We start from the raw sequence: 25,744 nt of genomic DNA, 5'->3' as shown, positions 1-25,744 counted from the left end.
ATTTCCTTGTTATCATAATTAAACCACAAGTAGTGCAACACATGGTTTTAATATGTTTTGAATGGCATCAGATGTTTTGTCCACATAGATACATGTTCATGCCCCTTTTTATAAAGCAATGAAATGATAGAAAAATTAAAATGTATATACTGCATTATTAAGATCTGTTCTTATATTTTACCTTTTTTGAACTTCTTGGTTTTTCTTCTTATGCTCTCCAATAATAAGATCCCGTCCCTTAATTTCCTGCAGAACTTGTTGGTATCGTTGCTGTTTGTAATGATGTACATTAATAAGCATTGGTATTTTGATTTCCTTATTATACATAATCATTGTTTACTGTATTAGTCACAAAACTAGAAAAGCATTCCTTCAAATAAACCATATTATGAATTTTTCATTCTAAGTCAGGGTTATACATGAAGTTTCATTTTAGGCTGATGAAGGGTCAATAAGAAGAACCCAAAAGCTTGCTGTAACATCAGGTATTTTTGTTAGCCATTGAAAGATATCAAATCTATAAGATTACTTGGTTTCGGGCGCGTGACTTGAGCATGGAGGAGTGAGGACGTGGTCTCCAGAGTCTCCCGCCGCTACCACACAGACAATCAAAAAAACACACTAAAATGCAGCACTTACCAGCCCTGAAGAGGGGAGGAAAGAGGAGAGGAGAACCGGCATCCACCGGCAGCACGCCGATCAGCCGCTTCCTAAGCGGCTCCGGACCGGGAACCCCGACATGCGGCCGCTCCAACAGGGCGCCGGGCAGCAGTGAAGAGCAGACGAGCGGCAGCCCTGCATACTCGGAGGGGAAGGAGATCCCCGATGCCGGAGGACAGGAAAGAGGCACTGACAGCGAGGGAGAGGAGGTACATGCCGGCGGCAGGCAGAGGGATCCCGCAGACACTCCGCTGCAGTGCCGAGCCGGCAACTTATACAGCCCGCACGGCACCCCCAAAATGGCGCCAGCCGGCCACGTGGAGCGACCGCTTGCCGGGCTGGAAGATCTGGCAGCCCCCACTCAGAGCCAGCAGCAGCAAAACAAGGTCAGTGGGGGGAAAAGTGACCCAAAGCAGGGGACCCCACAGAATACACTGACCCCACAAACACACAGGCAGAAAAACGTGCCTCCCCCAGCAGCATCAGCAGGGCAGGAGCCTGAAGCACTCTTAGACTGCAGTAGCCAGGGCCATAAGAAGAACAAGAGCAAGACGCAGGGTACTGTGTCTCAAGCCGCCAGCTCACAGGCAGCGGTCACTTCACCCGTCCGCAGCATCGCCGCAGTGAAGGGCACCACTAACCAGGACTCGCTTTACTCGGATCCAAACACCCTAACGAAGCCAAGCGCCAGCGGCCCCCAAATCATGCAGAGCCCACCACAAGACGATTCGCAGACCTTACAGGCCCTCTGGATTATGATCCAAGCCCTACCCACCAAATCCGACTTGGACACGCACATCAGACGAATTGAAGAAAAACACTCCACAGAAATCAGCGCGGTCAACCATGCAGTGCAAGAACTGGCCGAAAGGGTAGACGAGCTGGAACAAAAAGTAACGACCCCGCCGACAGAAGTCCAACAAATGAAACTCATGATCGAGAAACAGCAAAACCAAATAAGAGACCTGACGTTTCATTTGGATGATATCGAAAATCGAGGTCGTCGAAATAACCTAAAAATCAGAGGCCTCCCGGAAGAGATCCCCCCAGAAGACCTGTACGAGCATGTAACATCGATCTTCAACAAGCTACTGCAACGCCCCGAAAATAGATTGATCGAACTAGACAGAGTACATCGGCTACAAGGGGGCAGAGCCCGAAACCAGAACTTCCCAAGAGACGTAATTTGCCGGGTGCATTTTTACAGGCAAAAAGAGGAGCTACAACGACTGGCGTGGGAACAGGGCCCCATCAAACACAGCGGGGTGGACGTAACCATTCTTCCGGACGTATCCAGACTGACGTTAAACAGCAGAAGGATGATGCGTCCGCTCCTAGATGCAGCACGCAAGGCCGAAGCGACATATAGATGGGGGTATCCATTCCATCTAATCCTCAGAAAGCGAGGCAGGCTTTTCACAGTCAGATCACCCACAGATCTAGAAGGAGCATTCGAATTCCTGGGGGCCACCCCGACACCGATCCTAGACTGGACCGCACCTCAAGATGCGATCCCCCCCGACAACTGAAGCATGGAGTGCACAAGAGTCCATGGACCGAGGAAAACGCTACGGCAACTGCATCGAAAGGATAGACCTCTCAACCTCAAGACACAACTAAGACTCCCAGAGCCCAAAACCGCGGTCCAACACGGCGGAACACCCCCCCTACGTTGACCGGAGTCAGGAGACTCCCCCACCAGTACGGGACATTTCTTCATCTTGGAGGGGTGAAAATATCTCACCCGTTCCCAAGCCACGAAAAGAAAAGAACGCAACCGTGGCCACCTGCCAACTTCCCACCCTCTAAAGGCAACGACCACTGCAAGATAGAACCGACAACAGCATATGCGGTGGAGACTCGGATCAACGGACCCTTAGAGAACTTTCTTGTTTGCAACGACTCGCCGCGACTGGCGTAGAAGGAGCTTCGAACGAACGATCCATTGGGATCCCCTCCGGCGATCCAGATCCTAGATCTCGCGGAGTCCCGTCCTCAACTCTGCGTTCTCTCACGTTTCCTCCAATAGGGTTACAGGGTTACCTGTGTCCTCCCCCCATTTGAAGGGACACAGGTCCTCTGTTGGAAGTCGATTCGACAATAGAAAGTGTTTTGTCCCCTCCTAACCTACCCCTTTCCCCACTTCCCTAGTGTGTTCTCCCACCCCCCCCAGGCTCAACGTTCCCGGGCTGTCCCGCCTCCCCCCCCACCTAAGCAGCGACACTCCAGCCAACCGACCCCGCCCTATAGGGGGCGCCCTAAATATGCCGATGACTTCCTCTAACCTTAAGATTGTTTCTCTCAATGCACAGGGCCTGAACACTCCCGAAAAGAGGTCCTCCATCCTCCGCCTCCTTTGGAAGAAAAGAGCGCAGGTGGTCTTCATACAGGAGACTCACTTCCGAACAGAGGGAGCGCCGCGGTTCTCTGACGCCAGATACCCAAACGCATACCACTGCCTGAACCCTACCTCCAAATCCAAGGGAGTATCGATCCTAATCGCAGGCAACATCCCGTGGGAACATGCAGCGACCCATTGCGACACAGAAGGGAGAGTCATCTTCATCAAAGGTAAGCTCGCCAGCACCACAGTCACACTAGCAAACGTATACCTCCCCAACTCCAACCAGGTGACCTTCCTAGAAAGGGCCCTGGAGGATCTGGAGGAGTTTAAAGAGGGCATCCTGATACTGGGGGGAGACTTCAATTTCCCGCTAGAGCCACACATAGATACATCCAAAGGAGCGAGCTACCTCACACACGCAATGCACCGAAGGATTAGGAAAACACTCCACAAACACCAACTGTCAGACGCGTGGAGAATCCTCCACCCAAACACGAGAGACTACACGCACTTTTCCACGCCACACAATTCGTACTCGAGGATTGACTTCTTCCTTGTACATCACTCAACACTCCACCTGTTGGCGGAGGCGGAGATAGATTGCATTACGCTCTCCGATCATGCCCCCATATCCCTCTCCATTACACTCCCCACAAAACATGAAAGAGTCTGGCAGTGGCGCCTAAATGAAGCACTTATAAACAGCCCCGAGACAACAGGCGAAATTCAAAAAACGATAACAGAATACTTTGAGAAGAACTGCACATTAGACACAAGCCCGCTGACTATCTGGGAGGCCCATAAGTGTGTGATCAGGGGATATCTTATAGGATTGGGGTCCCGCATCAAAAAAGAAAAGGGAGCCTAACTACGCGGACTAATAAACCAGATCCAAGCATTAGAAGTCACACATAAAGCCAGCCAGAGCAGTGCAACGGGAGCGGAACTAATCCAACTTAGAGAAAAAGTGCGAACAATATGCCTGGGACACGCGAAGGGATCTCTAGTAAAATGTAGGCGCCATTTTTACGAGTTTGGGAATAAGCCTAGCCGAACCCTAGCGCGTGCGCTTAGGGCAACCAGAGCAAGGACCTACATCCCACATATCACCGCATCCTCAGGGCAGATGGTTCACCTCCCACAGCAGATAACGGAAGCATTCCGCACCTATTATCAGGCCCTATACAACATAACACCCTTAAGGTCTGAAAGAGACAGAGAAAGACATAAAAACAAAATAAAGGAATATTTACAGCAATCTAACATACACAGAAGTGCACAGGAGACACTTGAGAAACTGGAAGATCCGATCACGCAGGAAGAATTAGAAACAGCATTATCAGAGTCCCAAACGGGAAAAGCACCAGGCCCAGATGGTTTTACCCTCGCCTATTACAAAAAATACAAGGAACTTCTAAACCCACATTTCCTAAAAGCATTCAACTCAATCACATCAGGGGCAGAAATGCCCAGAGACACCTTAAGAGCCCACATCTCGGTAATCCCTAAAGAGGGAAAAGACCCGGCACAATGCCAGAGCTACAGACCCATATCCCTCCTGAACGTGGATCTGAAGCTCTTCGCTAAAATACTGGCAGGTAGGATCTCCCCGCTTCTCCAAAAAATAATTCATAAGGACCAAGTGGGATTTGTCCCATTAAGAGAAGCGAGGGATAACCCTACTAAAGCAATAAACCTAATCCACTTGGTCAAAAACAATGCAACTCTCACTCTTCTCCTGTCAACGGACGCGGAAAAAGCGTTTGACAGAGTGGATTGGGACTTCCTACTGGCCACATTGACCCACCTGGGACTGGGCCCCAAGATGATAAGTTGGATCGCGAGCTTATACTCGCACCCTTCGGCAGCGGTTCGGGTAAACGGACAGATATCAGACGCGTTCCAGATTACAAATGGAACGCGACAAGGGTGTCCGCTTTCACCATTAATTTTCATCTTGTGTCTAGAACCATTCTTGGCAAGAATCAGAACCAACCCAAACATAGCAGGGATCAAAACCCCTGATACTGAACATAAAATAGTAGCATACGCGGATGACCTACTATTCTTCATTACCAACCCGAGAATATCCCTCCCAAATCTCCTAGCCGAATTAAAGCTATACTCAGAAATTTCAAATTTCAAAATAAACTACCATAAGTCAGCGGCCCTCAACATATCCCTCCCACAAGCGCTAGTCAATGATCTAAAAACTTCCTTCCCGTTCACCTGGGCTAACAAACAAATCCAATACCTAGGCACAAGCCTCCCCGCGGACCTGGAGGAGCTGTACTCGGCCAATTTCCCCGTCCTACTAAACAAAATCAAAACAGATTTAAACTCGTGGACAAAGGGGTTACATTCCTGGTTTGGGAGATGCGCCATCTTTAAGATGAACGTCTTGCCCAGGATTCTCTACCTATTCCAGGCACTCCCCGTACACATACCCAGATAATTCCTCCAACAACTGGCAGCTCTTACATCTAAGTTTATTTGGGCGGACAAACCAACGCGCATCTCTCGTAAAATTTTAACAAGACCCAAGAGGGAAGGGGGAGTAGGACTCGGGGTGCGAAAATAAAGTATTCCGCAGCTGGACACGGGAAGGTAGATACAGAGCAACACACTTCCTACAGGAAGGCCTCTGGCTGACAGCGGCTCAACTGGCGGAGATGCCAGACCTGCCCCCAATTCCGTTTTGGCAAACGGTGCAACTGAGACACTTCCTCAGTTCAATCCCCCATCCGAGCCTCTTCACGCGCCCAAAAACACTATTCGAGGCAACGTGCAGCACCGAAGGCCCGCATAGACACACTTTATCTATAACATACGACATGCTTAACACACAGACTGAACCTGAACCACCCAAGTTTGTACAGAAATGGGAAGAGGACCTTTCAATAACCCTCTCCCAAACAGAAAGAGAAAAAATCTACACGCTGACACATTCAACCTCCATATCAAGCAAAACACAGGAAGCGGGATACAAAGTACTTTCGCGTTGGTACAGGGTACCGGCGCAACTAAACAAACTGTTCCCAGCAGTCTCCCCCCAGTGTTGGAGATGCAATGCCGCCCTTGGGACCCTCCTCCACATTTTTTGGGACTGTCCAGTGCTGGCGGGCTTTTGGGAGAGGGTACAGCAGATCTCATCGAAATTTACGCAATATCCAGTCCCCAAAACACCGGCCTTTTTCCTCCTTCACCACAACGAGATTCCACTCGTAGTATACAAACACTCAGTGGTGCGTCACCTAGTCAATGCAGCCCGGGCCTGTATACCAAAACTCTGGCGTCAGACAACACCACCTTCGATCCCGATGTGGCTCAACCTAATTCAGGGGATAAAGGAGATGGAGGACCTCACGACAGCACTCAAAGGCACCCAAGGAAAATTCTTAAAGACCTGGTACCACTGGCTGGAGTACCAAAACTCGCCGGAATATCAGAGGCTTTTGGACCCCGGACACTAGAGGTCTTCAACTCCCCCCCCGCCCCGCATGCCCCCTCCCTACCACCCCCATACGTGTCCCTACCACCCCCCCCTACAAATCCCCGCAACCCCCCCCCCCCCCCCCGTTTGTCTGTTTTGTCGCTTGTTTTACGTCGTAGTTTCATTTTTCTCTTAAGATGTTCTTTTATGATAGTTTGGAAATAGTTCTAAATCTACCCAAGCAGGACAAGGGTCATATGACTTTAAGGAAGGGTCCTTAAGACAGTGTCTCAGCGTTGGAGGAGGAGTAGTGAGATATTTCGTAGCCATGTGGCCCTGCAGAATAGTTATTGTATGTGTTTAAAGTCTCAGAATAATATTGCACATGTTCTGTATTAAAAAGTGAAAAGTGAAAATAAAGAATTTATTAAAAAAAAAGATTACTTGGTTTCTCTTGCTGAGAACAATCACAATTTACTCTACTGGCTAACACCATACCAAACCTTTTTTTCAAAAAAAATCTAAGTCACCTCTGTGTACATTTACTGAGCAGAAGAAAGCGGCCATGACCTGCAGGGATGGAGCATGCCTTTAAGGTTAAAAAGTGGCTGCAACCTCCAATTTGTGGGTAAATTTGAATAAAAAGGGGCATTAACTTTTAAGGGTAAAAAGTGAAGAGAGTGGGAGAGGTGGCACATTCTGCAGAGGGACATTGGTACATGCAGTCAGATGAGAATCTAACGCTCCTCTGTGTGTATACACATTTTATTCCTCGGTTCCTCTAAAGTAACCACGACTTCATAAAATTTTCCGTGCGAACACATAAACACCTTTAAACACACATTAACTCGGGCGAAGCTGGGTATATCTGTTAATTATATCATAAAGACAGAGAAGAATAACCTGTAGCTGTGGTTTGAAGTTGTACAGGTTTTTTATTTTCCTTTCTTTATGTGGTCTTGCGAGACCTCCTTGGTATTGTAGATTTTAGTTGTAAAAATCCTAATAAAGTTGGTTAAACATAATTGTCCTTTGAAAATAAGCAAATGATCCAAACTGATTGCAGGTATGAGTACACAGAAAAGGTATAAGGGGTCAACAGCACTACACTGTCTGCATTGGGCAACAAAAGCATGCTGCAACAGCATTATATAATCTTTATAGAGGACTCCCCTACCTATGTGAGGTTGCAGCATCAGCAAAGTTTTTATTACACAATGTAGAGATGTGAAACAAAGGTAGGATTACAGATCAATGAACAACTGGTGAAAGGCGGAACGGATATTCTCCACAGATCAAATGACAGAACATTAAAAGTGAAATATTTTCAGACTTCTTTCTAAAACACAATTTGGTTTCCCCATTAGAAATAAGAATGCTTCTTCTAAATATGCAGGTTTTCCGAGTTTGTATAACCATTTCCCAAACTCCCTTTTAGTGTGTTAAGGAGGCTATCTGGGGACACACTTTTTCCAAAACTGTCTCAGCCTGTTCCACTAACCTAAAAGAAGACATACTCCTCTTCCCCACAGCTTTTGTTCTGCCACCGCTCAGAACCCACTGCTCTTCCTTCTGGGCGTAGAATGATGACAACATGACCCCAAGTTATAGGACTTTTACAGCTAATCACTGACTGATCCGGTGATTGACTGCAGTAGTCACATGGCCCTGTTAGTGATCTCATTGCCATCTCCCTGCACCCATAAGTGAAAATCAATGGGGAATTTGCTGCCAGTGGAAGAGTGGGTAAGGTCAGTATCTCTTTCTTTCTATTTTGGCACAGCAGCCCAAACGGATTATTGTAAAAACAAATGTCCCCAGATAACCCCTTTAATTTAACATCTAAAAATTGAGTCACTATAGTAACTTTTAATAGTCCTGAAACTTATTTATCATTGATAGGATAATATTGTTTTAGTTGTATAAACATGACTTACTTGAGCTTTTACATAATCTCTTGACTTTTGCTCTCTCTCATCAGCTTTGATTTGAACTAGACGAGTTAAGTTGACCAGTTCTTCCCGACATTCTCCCTGCTCCTTTGCAAGTTGTTCTTCTTCAGCTATACACTGTGCCAATATGTGAGCCTCTACCTCCGTTAGAGTTTGCTAAATGAGAGAAAAGTGAAAGATGACTAGTGTGAACAGTGTCCGCAACAGGATCTACTTACTTAAAGGGGTTGTCTCGCGAAATCAAGTGGGGTTAAGCACTTCTGTATGGCCATATTAATGCACTTTGTAATATACATCGTGCATTAAATATGAGCCATACAGAAGTTATTCACTTACCTTCCCTGCGCTGGCGTCCCCGTCGCCATGGTGCCGTCTAATTTCAGCGTCTAATCGCCCGATTAGACGCGCTTGCGCAGATGGGTCTTTTCCCTTCGGCTCGGCAGCAGCGGCGTTCTGGCTCCGCCCCTTGTACGCGTCATCGCGTAGCTCCGCCCCATGATGTGTGCCAATTCCAGCCTCCTGATTGGCTGGACTCGCCACATGTGACGGGGCGGAGCTACGCGATGACGCGTACAAGGGGGCGGAGCCAGAATGCCGCTGCTGCCGAACTGAGCCGAAGGCAGAAGACCCTTCTGCGCAAGTGCGTCTAATCGGGCGATTAGACGCTGAAGTTAGACGGAGCCATGGAGACGGGGACGCCAGCGCAGGGAAGGTAAGTGAATAACTTCTGTATGGCTCATATTTAATGCACGATGTATATTACAAAGTGCATTAATATGGCCATACAGAAGTGCTTAACCCCACTTGCTTTCGCGAGACAACCCCTTTAATACACTTATTTACAACTTTAACACAGATACCTGTTATAGACAGGTGGCTCTCAGCCATAAATACCCTATATTAAACAGGATATTTGATGTTTGTAGTCTCCAGTCTTTCTTATGATTATTAAATACATGACTAACACTCATTAGAAGGTGATCTATGGTCTTAAGGCCTCATGCCCACGGCCGAATCACATTCAGACTGCGAAATCTCGCAACAAAATCAGACCCTGTGCCCCGGCCGTGATCCCCGCATACCTGTCAGTTGTCTTCTCTCTGAGCTGTGGATGTTCTGGCTGGCATGCCGCCGCACATGCGCAGAGTATTTGCTGCGGGATCCGGAGGAGAATGGTTGCTCTGGATCCCGCAGTGCAGATAAGGCCATGGGCATTGGGCCTAAATCTATTTCTCGGGGGTTACATACAAACAGGAAGATGGAACAGCAGGATACCTATTCAACGTCATCTACTGGAAGACAGCATTCCTGCAAGTCTGTCAGAACTTTTAACAAGCCTTTTAACAATGAATGGGAAATATAAATCCTAGAATGGTAGAGTTGGAAGGGACCTCCAGGGTCATCTGGTCCAACCCCTGCTCAGTGCAGGATTCACTAAATCATCCCATACAGATATTTGGCCAGCCCTTGTTTGAACACTTCCACTGAAGGAGAACTCACCACCTCCTGTGGTAACCTGTTCCACTCATTGATCATCCTCACTGTCAGAAAGTTTTTTCTAATATCTGTGTCTGTGTCTCCTCCCTTTCAGTTTCATCCCATTACTTCTAGTCTTTCCTTGTGCAAATGAGAATAGGGCTGATCCCTCTGCACTGTTACAGCCCTTCAGATATTTGTAGACAGCTATTAAGTCTCCTCTCAGCCTTCTTTTTTGCAAGCTAAACATTCCCAGATCCTTTAACCATTCCTCATAGGACATGATTTGCAGACCGCTCACCATCTTGGTAACTCTTCTCTGAACTGGCTTCAGTTTGTCTGTCTTTTTTAAAGTGGGGTACCCAGAACTGGACACAGTATTCCAGATGAGGGGAATTTTGTCTCCTGATGAAGTCGCTTAAATTGACAGAAACGCGTTTAATCTATCCATATCTTTATTAGACTAAAAACTACCCGTGATAAAGAGAAATCTCAATCCCTATCTCTGACATTCAACAGATGTAAAAAACACTATAACCAACCACGACATCAGTTCTTAGATACTATTAATCATCTACTATGATCCAAGATTAACCATCATTATGGTTGAAATATAGATGTGGATGATATACGCCTCTCTGGATTGGACCTGGCTCTCATAAGCTGGGACCCACCAGTATATACACTATCTTCCTGGCTCAAACAGACAGTTATTATCCAGACAGAGCGTTCGTCCCCTGGTGGTGTTTCAATATACCAGTGCTTATACCATCTACACACCGGAAATTGATTAATGAGGCTCCTCTAAGCTTCATTTTAAGTAGGAAGTAGATACAAATAGGTGGCTAGATCTTATTTGCCCCTATTGTGCTATGTAGTTAAGTCATTCACCGGCATCGCAGTACCCATATAGGAAAGGTCGCAGGACTGACTAGGGGACTACTGTATTTATGGTCAGATACTTACCTGCTAATGTAGGTTTGAGTTACTGCCAGAAACACTGGACACAAGGTGGTGGTGACATTGTTAAAGGAGATGTCTCGAGGAAGCAGTGATTTTTTTTTTTTGCCCAGTCCCCCTAATTAAACATACATTACTAATTACCCCTGTAAATTACTTTCCTAGCTGGTTTCTACTTACCGTTCCAGCGTTTCAGCAACTTATAAAAGTTTCCCCAAGATGGCCGCCGGCTCTTTCCCCGTCGCTCGCTGCAGCCCGACGTGCGCGCTCCCGAGACGCTGCCAGCTGTGTCTCCATGGCAACCGGACGCCAAGCAGCCGCCGACCGGACGCCCCGCAGCCGCCGACCAGTCACCCACCGCCAGGCAGAAGGTAACCGGCGCAGCCCCCCCCCCCCCCCAGCGACAGCCCCCCCGGCCTAGCGCTAGTTCCCCCATCACAGCGGCAGCCCCCCCCGGCGCAGCGACAGCCCCCCCCCATCACATCGGCAGCCCCCCCGGCGCAGCGACAGCCCCCCCCCGGCCTAGCGCTAGTTCCCCCATCACATCGGCAGCCCCCCCAGCGCAGCGACAGCCCCCCCCGGCCTAGCGCTAGTTCCCCCATCACATCGCAGCCCCCCCGGCGCAGCGACAGCCCCCCCCGGCGCAGCGACAGCCCCCCCCGGCGCAGCGCTAGTTCCCCCGGCGCAGCGGCAGCCCCCCCCGACCCATCACTTACCTGGGACGCTTCTCGGGGCTGCTGGGCTGGGCTGGGCTTCTCCGCTGGGCAGCTCCAGTTTCTGCACCTTCCTCTAACAGAGGAAGGTACAGAATGGCCGCTCCAGCGCGCTCCCGAGCAGTGACAGCTCGTCTGCGCATGCGCAGAAGAGCTGTAGCGGGGAGCACACTGAAGCGGCTCGTGCTGAATGGAGAAGACCGGACTGCGCAAGCGCGTCTAAAAAAGCAAGCTGCCGGCGAATTTAGACGGAACCATGGAGACGAGGACGCTAGCAACGGAGCAGGTAAGTGGAATAACTTCTGTATGGCTCATATTTAATGCACGATGTATATTACAAAGTGCATTAATATGGCCATACGGAAGTGTATAACCCCACTTGGTTTCGCGAGACCACCCCTTTAAGTGTGTTTGTTTGTGAAATATTATTTCATTTATCCAGCACATTAGATTCTATAAAATAGAATACACCACCGGGTTCTAAGGGAATTAATGTGATGAACAGACCGTTACTGTATTTAAAGACTCTATAGTGATGGGTTCTGTTCCACTGGAGTGTGTGATCATAAGGATATTAAATGTTGCAAGTTATGACATTCCAATAACATGCAAGAGTAAAGTATACAATGTGCTGAAAGTGCAAACCTGTTGGGCAAACTGCCTTTTAAGAGTTTCAACTTCTTTACGTAATTCCTTCCTCTTTTCAATAAGTGAGCCATCATCTTTCGGGAATATTTCTATCTACAAGAAGTAAAAGTAGAGAGAAGAGCTATATTACTTTATTTATAGTAGGCACTACCAGTTTCTTTAGAAATATGTATGACTGTATTTGAAGCTTAGCAGTAATTCTATAATACATGTAGCTGTAAATATTCTGTTCCGTTTATAAACTGTTGCAATTTATAGAGTATCTGTCAGTTCCGCTGACATTTCTGCTTTAGGCTGAGTGTCCACGAGCAGGACGGAATATCGCTGGGGAGCACTAATGTCACAACGATTTTCCGCGTGTTTTTTCCGTGATGAACCCATCTTAATTATATGTTCATTGCGAAGAATCGTGGCATGCCGCGATTTTTAGACGCAAGCAATTTTCCGCTCGGGTGCATTGGGATGCGCTTTCCATAGTTATCCTATGGAAAGCGTGTCACGCGAGCTCTGCGTGTGATTTATCGCCGCAGATCATATTATGACAAATCGCCCATGGACAGCCAGTCTTAGTAAATATCTGTGTTGCAGATAACATAACAATTCTGGATAATGTTTTCTTAGGCTGCCTGTCCATGGGCATAGCATTTTCCTGCAGCGGGAGAACGTTAAAGTCACCGTGATGTTCTTCCTCTAGCCGCTGACTTACCCTGGCGGGCAAAGGTATAGCACAAAGATAGAACAACAACGGGGAGTACAGAAGCAAAAGAAGGAATGAGCTGACAAGGATACACAGAGCAGCAGACAATGGGAATAACAGACCACAGAGTACAAGAACGAAGAACACAGAACACAAGGTAACTGCCGAAGCAGCGAGTGGACATGAAATGAAGGGATCAAACTCTCAACAACACTGCAGCAAGGTCTGAAAGGCCCAGGGCAGCTATATGGGACGGTGATTAGAAAAGGAGCATCAGCTGAACAGGAGACCAGAAGCTATTAACCCCAGGAGTGCTAGAAGAGAGTGAATATAAGCTCAGGGAACAGAGAATGGGATAGCGCTCACATTTGCCAGACACAGAAGCAGAAGATTGTGTCTGGACAGTACGGTTTAAAAACTCTTAGGATATGCACCTCAGTGTGTAAATAACAGCACTGGTTCAGGTACTGTGTATTAAAAGAGGAAAAGAAGGAATGGAAAAGTAATGTAAAGCTAGCAGACCTATAGAAACAGTGTCCAAGACCGAACTGCAACTCCACTGTACTGTAAACATAACATGGCAGACAATAATAACATCAGCTTGAAAATGGTACTGCACCTGAGGATCTAAGAGTACTATGAAGCAGTTTTTTTTTATACTGGAAGTAAGATTTAACATTAGTATAACAGCGGTCATACTTTTAGTACAATGCTTCAAATTGCCTACAACCATGCCTTCCAATATAAAAACTTTTTTTTTAAATTCTTTATTTTCACATTTTCAGTATCCATATAAAGAACATTCTGCTGCATTTCTGCAGCCATAGCATGCATAGTACATTAATGTTTTGATAACAATTTAGCAGAAATCACCCATCTGTAAATAACAAAGAAACCCCTATCCCCACCCGCTCCCCCATAAAACAATCAAACATATCGAGAACAACGTTATATCCATCTCCTCCGGACTCTAAGGTTTCTGCATCTTCTCTCTTTATCATAGTCCTTCTTGTCTGGAGTGATCAAGATGACGCTTCACTAACTAACATTCTACACCTAAACCCAATATAAAAACTCTTAACAAATGTGCATATGAACCATCTGTGTGTATATGTGGATAATGGTTATGAAGAACACAGTTGGACCAGCAAGATTGACATACAGGAAAAATAAAATTCTATTATGTATGATAAGAGTATACCTCTGCCTTGATCTTGTCGTATAAAGATTGTGTGTGTACTAGGCCATCATTTGCGGACTTCAGTTGTAGCTCCAGTTTCTTGACGTTTCGCATATCCCGGTCTTTCTCTTTTTGTTTACGAGTAAGTGCATCATGTTGTGTCTGCTTCTCTATCATGACATGACGTAGATTAAGATCTAAAGCTGCCCTAAACATTCAGAAGAAGAAATTGGTGTAATAACAAGTAATGTGTACGTATTCACAATTAGACAATCAGAGCCAAACAGATGTAGCATACTTCTAATGTAAATGCAGAGTACTGAATATGAATGCTTCTGATGGGGAAGAGAAGTACACTGGCTGTTATATTGTATAGTCTGGGCTATCCAATACAACCATGAATGTGAACAATTAAACAGGAGGAGTGCACAATGGTTTGCACCGGAAAGTGCTTATAGCAGTTGCTATGCCTTTTTCATTTAGGTCGTCTGTCCACGGCCGCGATGGAGTATCACTAGCAATATTCCAACGCGGGGGAGGATCACTAAAAAGTCTCAGCGATGAGCCTAAATTATTGATAGGCTCACAACGGAGAATTGCGGCAGGTTGCGATTTTAATCAAGCGAGCGGAAAATCGCTATGATAAAAGCAGTAGGCTGCAATTTCCATAGTTATCCTATGGAAAGCGTGTCATGCAAGCTCCGCGTGCGATTTATCACCGCCAATCTCGCAATGACACCTCGCCCGTGAACATCCAGCTTTAAGGCCCATTTAGACACAACGATTATCGCTCAAAAATCGCTCAAAGCCGTCTTTTGAGCGATAATCGTTGTGTCTAACTGAACTGACATCGTGCAGTTTTCGTTAAACCATCGCTCATCGTTGTCTTTCAGCGTGCTGAAAGATAAGCGATGAGCCTTATCAGGGATTCACAGCGGGATACAGCTGATACTATTGTTTCAGCTGTATCCCGCTCTCTGATGACAGGCGGGGTATGAAGAACAGAGCGGTCCAGCTGCATTTTCCACACCCCGCACTGAGCGCTCAGCTGTATAACCCCGCTTGTCTTCTGCATCCTCCGCTCAGAGCGCTCGGCTGTATAACAGCCGGGCGCTTGGAGCGGGGAACAGCTGGATGTGGAAGGTAAGCGGGGACACTCCGCTTGTCTTCTGCATCGTCCACTGGGAGCGCTCAGCTGTATGACAGCCGGGAGTTCCCAGCGGGGAACAGCTGGATGCAGAGAACAAGCAGCCCTGCGTGTGTTTTTCTGCATCCTCCGGAGCGCAAGGTGATCGCTCAAACGTTTGAGCGATCATCTTGCGATGTAAATAACACAACGATTATCGTTCAAAAGACATCTTTTAAACTATAATCGTTGTTTCTAAATGGGCCTTTACTCAGATACAACATTGTTTGGAGCTGTAATAACTGTGTTTAGTGGTATGATGATCTCAGGAAATATACAAAAATCTACTAAGACCAAAAACAAAAGGTGTAAAGTAACCTTTCTCCCAGGGTAACTGCTTCATTTTCCTTAGAAAACTCCAGTAACTTTGTCAGATTATTACATTCCTGTTCTTTAGTTTCCAAAAAAGTCCTTTTCCCCTCCACTTCTTTCTTAACATCTTCTTTCTCTTCCAACATCTTTTTGGTTTTATTATCTCGCTGACTGAGGTTGTGGTTTAACTCTTGGCACTGCTCTTCCAGCTTCAACTTCTTCTTTTCGGTTTCTCTGGTATTTAGGCACAACATAATATATGAGAAGCCAAAAAAAATCACTCTGTACATAGCAATATATACATACCGGGGAATCTCTCTTCATTTCCTGACCTTAAATATATTCTGCCATATGATGTATATTATAGAAATACATATTCAATTCATAAAAGCGATGTATCTGGATAGAATTATACATGACCCATGGGCCAAATATATATCAACGTGATTTAGCAGATACTAGTGACTTTGAGCCACATGAGCCTGCGTTCACACTTGTGTTAGGGCTTTCCACTGCAATTCCATTTGTTTCATTTTTGGAACAGAAAAACAATTAGAATGGAATGAAAGCTTTGTGTTTTTCCTCATTGATTTAAATGGATTTTTTTTATAACAAACAATAAAAGGAAAGCATTCAGTTTGCTTCAGTTCTTTTACACAATAAATCGCGCAGTCCACAGTGCTATGTATTAGGAGGAAAAAAGGAAACAATGGAATGAAAGCAAACTACAATCTGTCCGTTTTATTTTTAAACACACTGAAATCAATGGGGAAAAAAACTCTAAAACCTTTAATTCTGTTTTCCTGTTTCAAAAATGAAAGACAGAAAGAATTGCAGCGGAAAGCCTAAAGCAAATGTGAGTGCGCCCTTACTTTGTATATTCTAAACGTATAGTTAATGCTGTAGGTATAGCACACTTTAATACAGATCCTTTTGAATATAAAAGGTATGCTATGTTAAAAGTGGACTAAGGAATGTACTATCTAAAGCCAAAAGAATGCTGCAATTCCCCTGACAGGTCAGGCAAGTGTGTGTTCATATCCATAACTTGTTTCACACATTCTAGTCTGGGAAGGCAGGACAAGCGATCTGTAAAGCATTCCATGTCAGAAATGTTTCTTTACAGACATTGGCTGGACAGCTAGAGTATCTGGTCATCATTATTCTTTATTAACCCCTTAGATACTATACGCTACATACACGTAGATGTTTTGGAAATTAACATGAAACGGCATACATTGTTTTGCGATTAATCTTCTCAATGTCTTTGCCAATTTGCTCTGGTATGTACTGGACATAAACAAGTTCACCCTAGAACAGAATAAATAAAAAATTAAAGAAAATTATACTGTGTGTTTTATTAATTAATATTTTTGTTCTCATACATTCAACATTTTCTCTGAGTCTCGGTCACAAACTGTCAGATTTGGTGAAATACTATTCTTTCTGTAAAATAACATGCACCACCATTTACATTTATACCAATGGCAATGAATATATAGTAGAGCTGGTCTCATGTCTTTAACAACCTAGACTGCTACAATAATAGTGTTTACAAAATGATACAAAGAGTTACATTCAAAACTTACCATAGCATTTCCCTAGCCCCTCTTAGCCCTGCTGCTGTTTGGAGGCAAAGGAATTGGCAACCACTTTTCTGCTAACGTTCCAAGTCATCCTACCCTTATCTAGGACAGAAGACCCCAACCCTTGCATAACTTGTGAGCCACATTAAAGTCAAAAGTGCTCAATGGATTTTCCAGTATTATAATATTGATTAGCTATTTTCAAGATAGGTCATCAGTATCAGACTGCGCGGGAGTCCAACGTCCGGTACCCATGCAGATCAGCTGATGTGAAAGAGCCATGGTGTGCTAAAGAAGAACAGCTCTAGGTGCTGTGCAGTGGGCCTGAGTGGTACTACGCTTTTTCCCATGCACTTCAATGGGGGTAGGATGGGGACGAATGGTGCAGCCAGTGGTTGTGAATACTGTTACCACTGAAAAAGGGGGTAAGATTAAAGATGAGCGAACACCAAAATGTTCGGGTTCGCGTTATTCGAAACGAACTTCCCGCGATGTTCGGGTGTTCGTTTCGAATAACGAACCCCATTGAAGTCAATGGGCGACCGGAACATTTTTGTATTTCGCCGATGCTCGCTAAGGTTTTCATGTGTGAAAATCTTGGCAATTCAAGAAAATGATGGGAACGACACAGCAACGGATAGGGCAGGCGAGGGGCTACATGTTGGGCTGCATCTCAAGTTCACAGGTCCCACTATTAAGCCACAATAGCGGCAAGAGTGAGCCCCCCCCCCCCCCCCCCGCACTGTCAGCATAACGATCGTTCTCCTCTGCCACAGCTGTAACAGCTGTGGCAGAGAAGAACGATGTTAGCCCATTGAATTCAATGGAGCCGTCAATACAGCCGACTCCACTGAATGCAATGGGCTGCCGGCGATCGCGGGATGAATTGTCGGAAAGGGGTTAAATATATAAGCCCTTCCCTGCAATTCATCCAGAACTGTGTAAAAATAAAAAATATATATATACTCACCTGGTGCCGGCAGACGGAGTTCAGCGCGGCAGGCTGCAGTTCTCCTGAACTGCTCTGAACAACTGTGAGTAGTATTCAGCAGCCGGGGATTTAAAATTTTGACTGTTAATATCAAATCATTTACTAATTGTGACACTCATAACATTATCTGCAGTGTTTTGTGGCACCCAATGTAATTTATTATAAGAGTATGTTGGCTGCACATCAACAAAACTTAAAACCTGTATCTCTGAACATCTTTTGTACATGGAAAGAAATGCTTCCCATCCATCTGGTGGAAGAGTGAAGGTTTCGACACCAACATAGAAAGGGGTCTTTATTGTAAGAGCAGTGAGACTATAGAACTCTCTGCCTGAGGACGTGGTGATGGCAAACTTGTTTAAAGAGTTCGAAATGAGCCTGGATGTCTGTTTTGAGTGCAATATTACATGCTAGGGTCACCAGATTACTGCAGATGGGGTTTTGATCTAGGGACTTAAGATACGTTTACAAGGAAGGATTGTCAGGCCGTTAAGCACCCGACAGTCGTCCCAGCAATTATCGCTCCTGAGATTTCACATAGGAGCGATGATTGTGCAGTGAATGGAGGGGAAGCGCACCAGAGATAATTTCCGGCCAACCTGTCTCTATCCAAAGTAAAGAGGTAGTTGTTCATAGATGAATAATTGTCTATCATAGTTTTATTTTTATGCCTGCAGAAACTGAACGACAAATGATAAGCAAATGAATTATCCATCATTCAGTCACTGGCAGTGTTTACACTGAATGATTACAGTGCAGATTCTCATGATCCAGCGAGAATCTGATCGATAATTGTTCCGTGTAAAAGGGCCCTTATTCTGACTGCTAGAATTGTAGTCCTGAAGGAATTTTTTTTCTAAGATGAGGCATATTGTCTTCTTTTGGATCAACATAGCAGAATAATCGAATACACTGGATAGGTGGATGTTTTTTCCAGCATTATGTTATTTAGTGAGTGCGTATGCATTCATGTGCTCTGTATATTTAGTTTGTGTAATCCCTAAGCATGAGTAATTCTGTAATTTTTCTTTTTTCCTGTTCATATAGAGAGAATGGGGACAGAGAACCCTTTGTCATAATCCAATATAATATTAATTGAAGCGACTGTCCGGGCCTGGACAATCAAAGATGACCACACCGCTTCTCTGACTACTTGATGCACACTGTACATTAGTATGCATCTGTGGTCTAAGACAGGGGTCCCCAACTCCAGTCCTCAGGGACCACCAACAGGTCATGTTTTCAGGATATCCTATGGTAAGAACACCTGTGGCAATGTCTGAGGCACCGACAATAATTACATCACCTGTGCAACACTGAGGAAATCCAGAAAACATGACCTGTTAGCGGTCCCTGAGGACTGGAGTTGGGGAACCCTGGTCTAAGACACTACATAAAGCTCAGACCGACCAGCACTGGTTAATCAAAGCAGATGTAGTGTCTTAGACAAACTATGCATACTAATGCACAGTGTGTAGCAGGTAACCAGAGAAGCTAGTAAGGCCATCTTTGTTTCCCAGGACCAGAGGGTCGCTTTAACTGTCTGGTGGATGGAATAGTGATAAATGTTTGATGTAAACACAAAAAAACATTTACAGAATTACTACTTCACCAGATTCAACAAAGCTGATTCACACGTAACAGATTTGTGCTGCAAACCTAGCCCGCAAATCTATGCAAAATTTTGCAACAGATAGGACATGTCTGTGGTAAGAAATTGCAACAAGTTTAAAGTTATAGATGCAATCAGCAGATTACTGTGGGTACAGCTCCTGGCACCCGAGGCAAATAGCTGCTTTTGCCAGAGAAAAGCATGGCGAAGACGACATTTCCTTTACATATCTATCTGAAGTATCAAGTAGAATGTCCATCTATGGTGCACATCTACGAAACAGCTGTAACGGAGCTCAATTTGTCACCATAGAAGATGCATTGTAATATCTCAATGAGTTCTAAATGACAAATTCTGCTTTGCTGCATTGACTGTACAACTAGCACAGACTCGCACATGTCAAAGACAGTGGTCTAAACATTGGTCTCCAACCAGTGGCTCACAACCTCATGCTGTGTGACTCTTCATGTGGGTCCTGGGTTATAATCCTATGCTGTATGTTATAACCCACTGGCATCTTCCTTTATTACAGACATGTCCTAAGCACTAAACAGTGCTAAATCATTTGGAATAATACAGGTAGTTTCACAGAGGGAGAGAGCCTGACAAGAGCTAGTATGGCCAGTTTCATTGCTATGCACCAATGTCTCTCCTCCTCATCCTCTACATATCTTCAGATCAGATGAAAAGGCCAATGGACTGTGGCTGCTGAAGCTGAACGCCAATTTGTAACCCCCCCATCCCCCTTTAGAAAGCCTGTGTTTACCCCTGGGTATGAAGCATTTTCAGAAATCACATAACATATCTGTTGCCTTCTATCCACAGTACCTTTATGATTTCCTGTTGCTCTCGTATCTTTTCGAGTTCCGTTTGCTCTCTCTGAATATCACTTTCCTTTAAAGCCAAGTCTTCCTTCAGTGCTTTAATTTCCAATATTCTCTGGGTGTTCTCCTTTTGTAGCTCATCACTGGTTTCTCTCAGCAGTTTAGCTCTCTTCTCTAACTCCTGGAAGGTGAATTATATTATTATGTTATCTACCCATACCTTGCATAAGCGCTGCAATAAAGTATTAAAAAAAACAAATGTGAAGACTTGGGTGAGATTTCACAAAACTTAATAAAGACAATAATTTAGCCCATAATTGAATTTGTCAACTTTATAAGACAAGCTGTAAAATAATAATGTCATTTGATAAATTTATATAAGCTGCTCAACTATTCACTTCAATGTAATACCATTCCGGGCCACTGCGAAGCGTACAGAGCTGTGTTCTTCTGGCTCTATACATTCACACAGCAGCCTGGCAAACAGCTGATTAGCAGAGGTCCCAGGTGACAGACTACTATTAATTAGCTATTTATGACCTATCCTGAAAATAGGTAATCAATCTTCAGATCTGGAGAACCCCTTTAACGCCTATGTTGAAAACCTGGCTTGCATGCAGCTTTTGATGCAACATAATGCAATATAAATGTATTTGGCAGCATGCATGTGCATAAAGACTAATAGTCACTGGCCTTTCAGGTCCTTTTCTATACAGTATCCATATGGATCCCAAATACACTCACATTTAGGAGCCTTTAGCCTGGTGGGCTTCTTGAGGAAGAGGTGTGGAAAGACACTGACATATTAAAAGATACAATACTCACCCCAGTTTTGGGGATTCTTTCATACTCGCACTCCAGTAGCCTTTTTTCTTCTCGTAAACTGTTGGAAGATTTTACATGTTTACAAGATTTTACATTATTGCTAGAAGATAAAGATTTGCTGGAGCAATATTTACTGAACAGGTTTTGTTTATATTCTTATAAGCTTTACATTTTTAATCAATTGCATTAGATAAAATATACGTCACCACAAAGTTTAACCATACATTAACCATAATCATTTGTATCTCCTGCTATCACTGACGCTCCCCTTGCTATATGAATTTTTCTAAGGTCACACCAAACCCAGAATTCCTTTAGCACTCGCCAAGTCAGTGGGTTGGGTATGGAATTGCGTTCCTACTTTTAAAATGTTTTTTCATTCAGTGTGTTATATTTTTAATAGGAGTCTGATTTAGGAAATTACTAAAGGCTTAGGGATTAAAGAGCAACTGCACTTTTGTCAAACTTTTGACATGTCAGTTTTGATCCCTTGGGGTCCTGCTGCTGAGAGCCCCAGAAACTGCTAGAATGAGGGTGCTGCAGTGCTTACTCGAGCGCTGTGCTCCTTTGGATGCCTTCATTGCTTTTTGGCTCCTCCCAGCAGCTGAAGATGGCCTTATAGAGGTGTGTGTATATATGTTCTATGAGGGAATCTTCAGCTGCCAGGAGGAACCGAGACGCAGCAAACACAGCAGAAAGGGAATAGCACTTGGGTGAGCGCTGCAGCCCTCTTGTTCTTGCAATCAATGGGGGTCTCAGCAGAGGGACCTTCACTGATCAAAACTTTTGACATGTCCGACATGTCAAACGTTTGACAAAAGTGCAGTTACTTTTTAAAGGGGTTGCACCAGGATAGACCTTTATCACCAATCAATAGGATATGTTATAAACGTCTGATTGGTGGGTGCCTCCACCAATCCCAAGAAAGAGGGTTTCACGTCTCTCTCTTCTTCTCACTCGCTGCAACCACCAGCAGACGTGGAGACTGAATGGATCTTCCATCGCTCAGGCAGAGTGTCTCTCCATTAATTTCAATGGGCCGATAGAAATAGCCGAGTACAAGCACTCTGCTATCTCATGCAGTCCCATTACAGATGAATGGAGTGGCACTGACTGCCGCTCCATTCAGTCTTATCCTCACTGCAGGAGGTGCACTGCGCCTACAGTTAGGAGAAGAAGTGAACACAAGACACCTGTTCTCGGAATTGGTTGGGGTCTCCGCAGTGAGAACACCACTGAACAGACTTTTATCACCTATACTATGGATAAGTGATAAAAGTTAAATTTTAGTATAACCTCTTTAGCTGTTAGATTCATTCTTTTCATTTTGAACAAGGTGCTAAAAGCCTATGCACACCAAAAATGTTAGAGTAAAATAAATGTTATGATACAAACTGATAATACAGAAGCCCCCCAACAGCAATTGGACAACTGATTAATAAGCAATTTCATGGACAAAGTAGCCTGTTTCCTTATATTGAGCAGATAAAAGTTCTGGCACTGATTCCAAGTATTGAATCACAAGAACAAGAACCAGCAGTCAGTTGTTACCAAAGTGGTACATTCAAATCAGGCTTAGCATAGCAGCCAACAATATGTAGAACACCTATGGATCTACTATGTACTTGATATAGAAATACTAGTAATTATTAGGAAATTATAGTACTAGCGTTTCTGGTGGCTCAATGCGCCACACAGCTCTGCTACATACTCGTCACACACACAGCTCTGCTTTCACACACATTGCTTTCACATATGAGCTGCATGTGATCAAAGAACATCAACAGCTCGCTGAGGAGTCATGTTTACTCGTAGCTTTTGCATATCTGCTGAACGAGAGTTTTTCATACTTCAGCTAGTGGCTGAGGTTAAACCGTGGCTTGTCGCTGTATCATGTAAGCTGCATTAGCTTCACAATGGTGTTAAACCCTCTGTGGTGACATGTTTGCACGACAGCGACAATTTGTTTAGACACTGGACAACAGTTGATGATTAGATACAGGCTGGACTGGTGTTGGCAGCATTAGCACTTGAGATGACATGATATCACATTCAGGAGATGTGAAGATAGTGGTGAAGGACTATGCTTCTATGTTGTTGGTCAATATGCACTGCCAGCTTTATATGTGGACATTTGTGAGTTGTCATTTATTGGAGTCTCCACACAAGTGTCCAGCTGTCCCACAACCAGCTACAAACTGCCAGACTGAGTACTACTGTATCCATAGCAACTGAGGCCACTGGGGTTTGTGGGGGATGTAGTCCGCCCATAATACCTCATTCAGTACACAAAGATGTGATGACGCCACCATCATGTGATCAGGGGGCGGAGCTAAGAGCTGATAACTGACATTCACAGGTGCTGTTCGGTTTTGCATTTAACTCACACGTCACACCCAGAAAGACGGACAAGTGGTCGTTAGCACTTTGTTAATGATACATTATCAAGAATAGTTACTGCTCATAGTGAATGACTAGACATCTATTCTTGGTGAATCACAACATAGTCCATAAGTGGCAATCCATGTGGAGAGCAAACAGGAGGCGAATTCAGCATGAACACACACCAAACAATTCTTTGGAGAAGCTCAACCCCTTCTTCCAGCAATATTGAAACATTGCCTGGCATGTGTTCACACTAAGTTCTTTCAAGATAAGATTTTAGACATTCACTACGAGTAGTAACTGTTCTTGATGTATTATTTGTTCATATATATATATATGAGGGATTAGCATCAGGATAAGGTAGCAGCCTGGGCATCCACGGCCAGAGACAGTGACACAAGGAAATAAAGTTTGTAGTCCAGGCTTCGTCTGGGTTTATTTCAGCAAAGTAAAGGAAACAGGCCTTAACTTCAGGCCAACAGAACTTAACACCTGCTCGTCTGAGCACTCACTATACATAGATCGGTCCTGACTACTCACTGTCAAATACACTGCTTGCTGCGCACAGCCAGCCATTTCCTCAGACCTGCAGAGGTCTCACCACACTTCCTCAAGACCTGCAGGCCCAGGTTTTTATAAGGCCTGATACCAGCCTCACCTGGTACGTGGGAGTGGCCATCCCACCCTTCGCTTTGACCACTCCAGGAAAAGCCGGCCCGGACTATGCGGTTTGGAGCCACTACATTGACTACAACGTGTCAGTAACTTAGTGTTACTGACACCCAAATGCTGGCTTCCTCCACCAAGCCCAGGCTGCTCGGTGACATGTATCTGCCCAAGTGCTCCCTAACGCCACATCCGAGAGGATCCTAGGAGAAACATACCTGCCCTCCACAACTTTGCCAGAAATTTTCCAACAATACATGTGGAAATAGCAAAACATGGAAGAAAAAGGTCCATATAAACCCAGCAGACCAGTAAGTAAAATACACACAAGCAAACTGTCAAAACCTTCAGGCAAAACCAATAAGTAATACAAAAAAAATATTCTTTACATATTATCTGGGCCTAAAACTGGACAAATAGAGATTAGGGTGATTTCACATCTGCAACAGCGTGTCCGCTTCCCTACTCCATTCGGGGAGCAGGGAAGTGGAATCACTGCGGCTGAATGATTCTGTCCAGAGACGGAACCAAACAGTGCCGAACAGACCCAATTGACTTTAATGAGGTACATCCATTTTCCGCTCAGCTTTTGGACGGAAGAAACAAACTACAAGAACAAAACCAAAGATGAGGGAGAGTAGACAGACGGAAAAAATACAAGAGGGAAGAAAGGGATAGAAAAAAGTAGATGAAGTCAAGAGAACTCCTGTCAAGGTGAAAGTGATAAGGAAAGAATGTTGAAGGTATCCCAGGAGTCCCGGATAGCCTGGAAAACCTCTAAAATATTGTTAAGGCTTGCTATTAAATATTTATGTGAGCCAATATACCTGAGCATACAACATACAAAAAAGCTCACAGTAACATGAGGCGGACATCCAGGAATTCCATCAAGCTGCGTTTCAAGCTGCGTTACTTAATATGGTCCAGTACTATAAAGTGTGATGTTTTGGCTAGATGCATGCCTTACTCAAGCTAAATATTGCAAAAATAGTGCACATATAAATACCACTCCCCTCTTATTTGTTGCACACACGTTAATAACAAACAGATGCAGGTCATTAAACACCATGATGCCTTGGTATTATCAACCCAGATGTGTTCAATTTCCTGATCATTCAGGTGTATAGTCACATAATAACATATGTACAAATCATCCTAGCATACAGATCTATTCGAGATGGTGGACCTTTTTGCTTCCTGGATTTCGCAATAAGTGATTTTGCAGCTAGACAAATAAGGGAGATGGAATAAAACCTCCTCAGTGCCACCTATTGGAAGGCAGCATTCCTTCAAG

At 44.7% G+C, this 25,744-nt stretch overlaps 1 protein-coding gene across 2 annotated transcripts in view; it reads right to left on the bottom strand.

Moving 5' to 3' along the window:
* The window catches only part of CCDC146 (coiled-coil domain containing 146), a 129,349-nt gene that overhangs the window by 43,768 nt on the left and 59,837 nt on the right, over positions 1-25,744 (bottom strand). For both annotated transcript variants that reach the window (XM_066591993.1, XM_066591994.1), the window contains exons 5-12: positions 21,400-21,457; positions 20,579-20,755; positions 16,799-16,872; positions 15,568-15,795; positions 14,085-14,271; positions 12,184-12,279; positions 8,375-8,545; positions 182-270 (exon numbers count right to left, since the gene is read on the bottom strand). In XM_066591993.1, the coding sequence (XP_066448090.1) occupies positions 182-270; positions 8,375-8,545; positions 12,184-12,279; positions 14,085-14,271; positions 15,568-15,795; positions 16,799-16,872; positions 20,579-20,755; positions 21,400-21,457 (1,080 nt within the window). The remainder of the gene's footprint in view (positions 1-181; positions 271-8,374; positions 8,546-12,183; positions 12,280-14,084; positions 14,272-15,567; positions 15,796-16,798; positions 16,873-20,578; positions 20,756-21,399; positions 21,458-25,744) is intronic.

This window comes from Eleutherodactylus coqui, chromosome 2 (assembly GCF_035609145.1).
Source record: "Eleutherodactylus coqui strain aEleCoq1 chromosome 2, aEleCoq1.hap1, whole genome shotgun sequence".
In the NCBI taxonomy this organism is placed as follows: domain Eukaryota; kingdom Metazoa; phylum Chordata; class Amphibia; order Anura; family Eleutherodactylidae; genus Eleutherodactylus; species Eleutherodactylus coqui.
The sequence above is the reverse complement of the archived record's forward strand: the minus strand, read 5'-3'. Positions and strand labels throughout refer to the sequence as shown.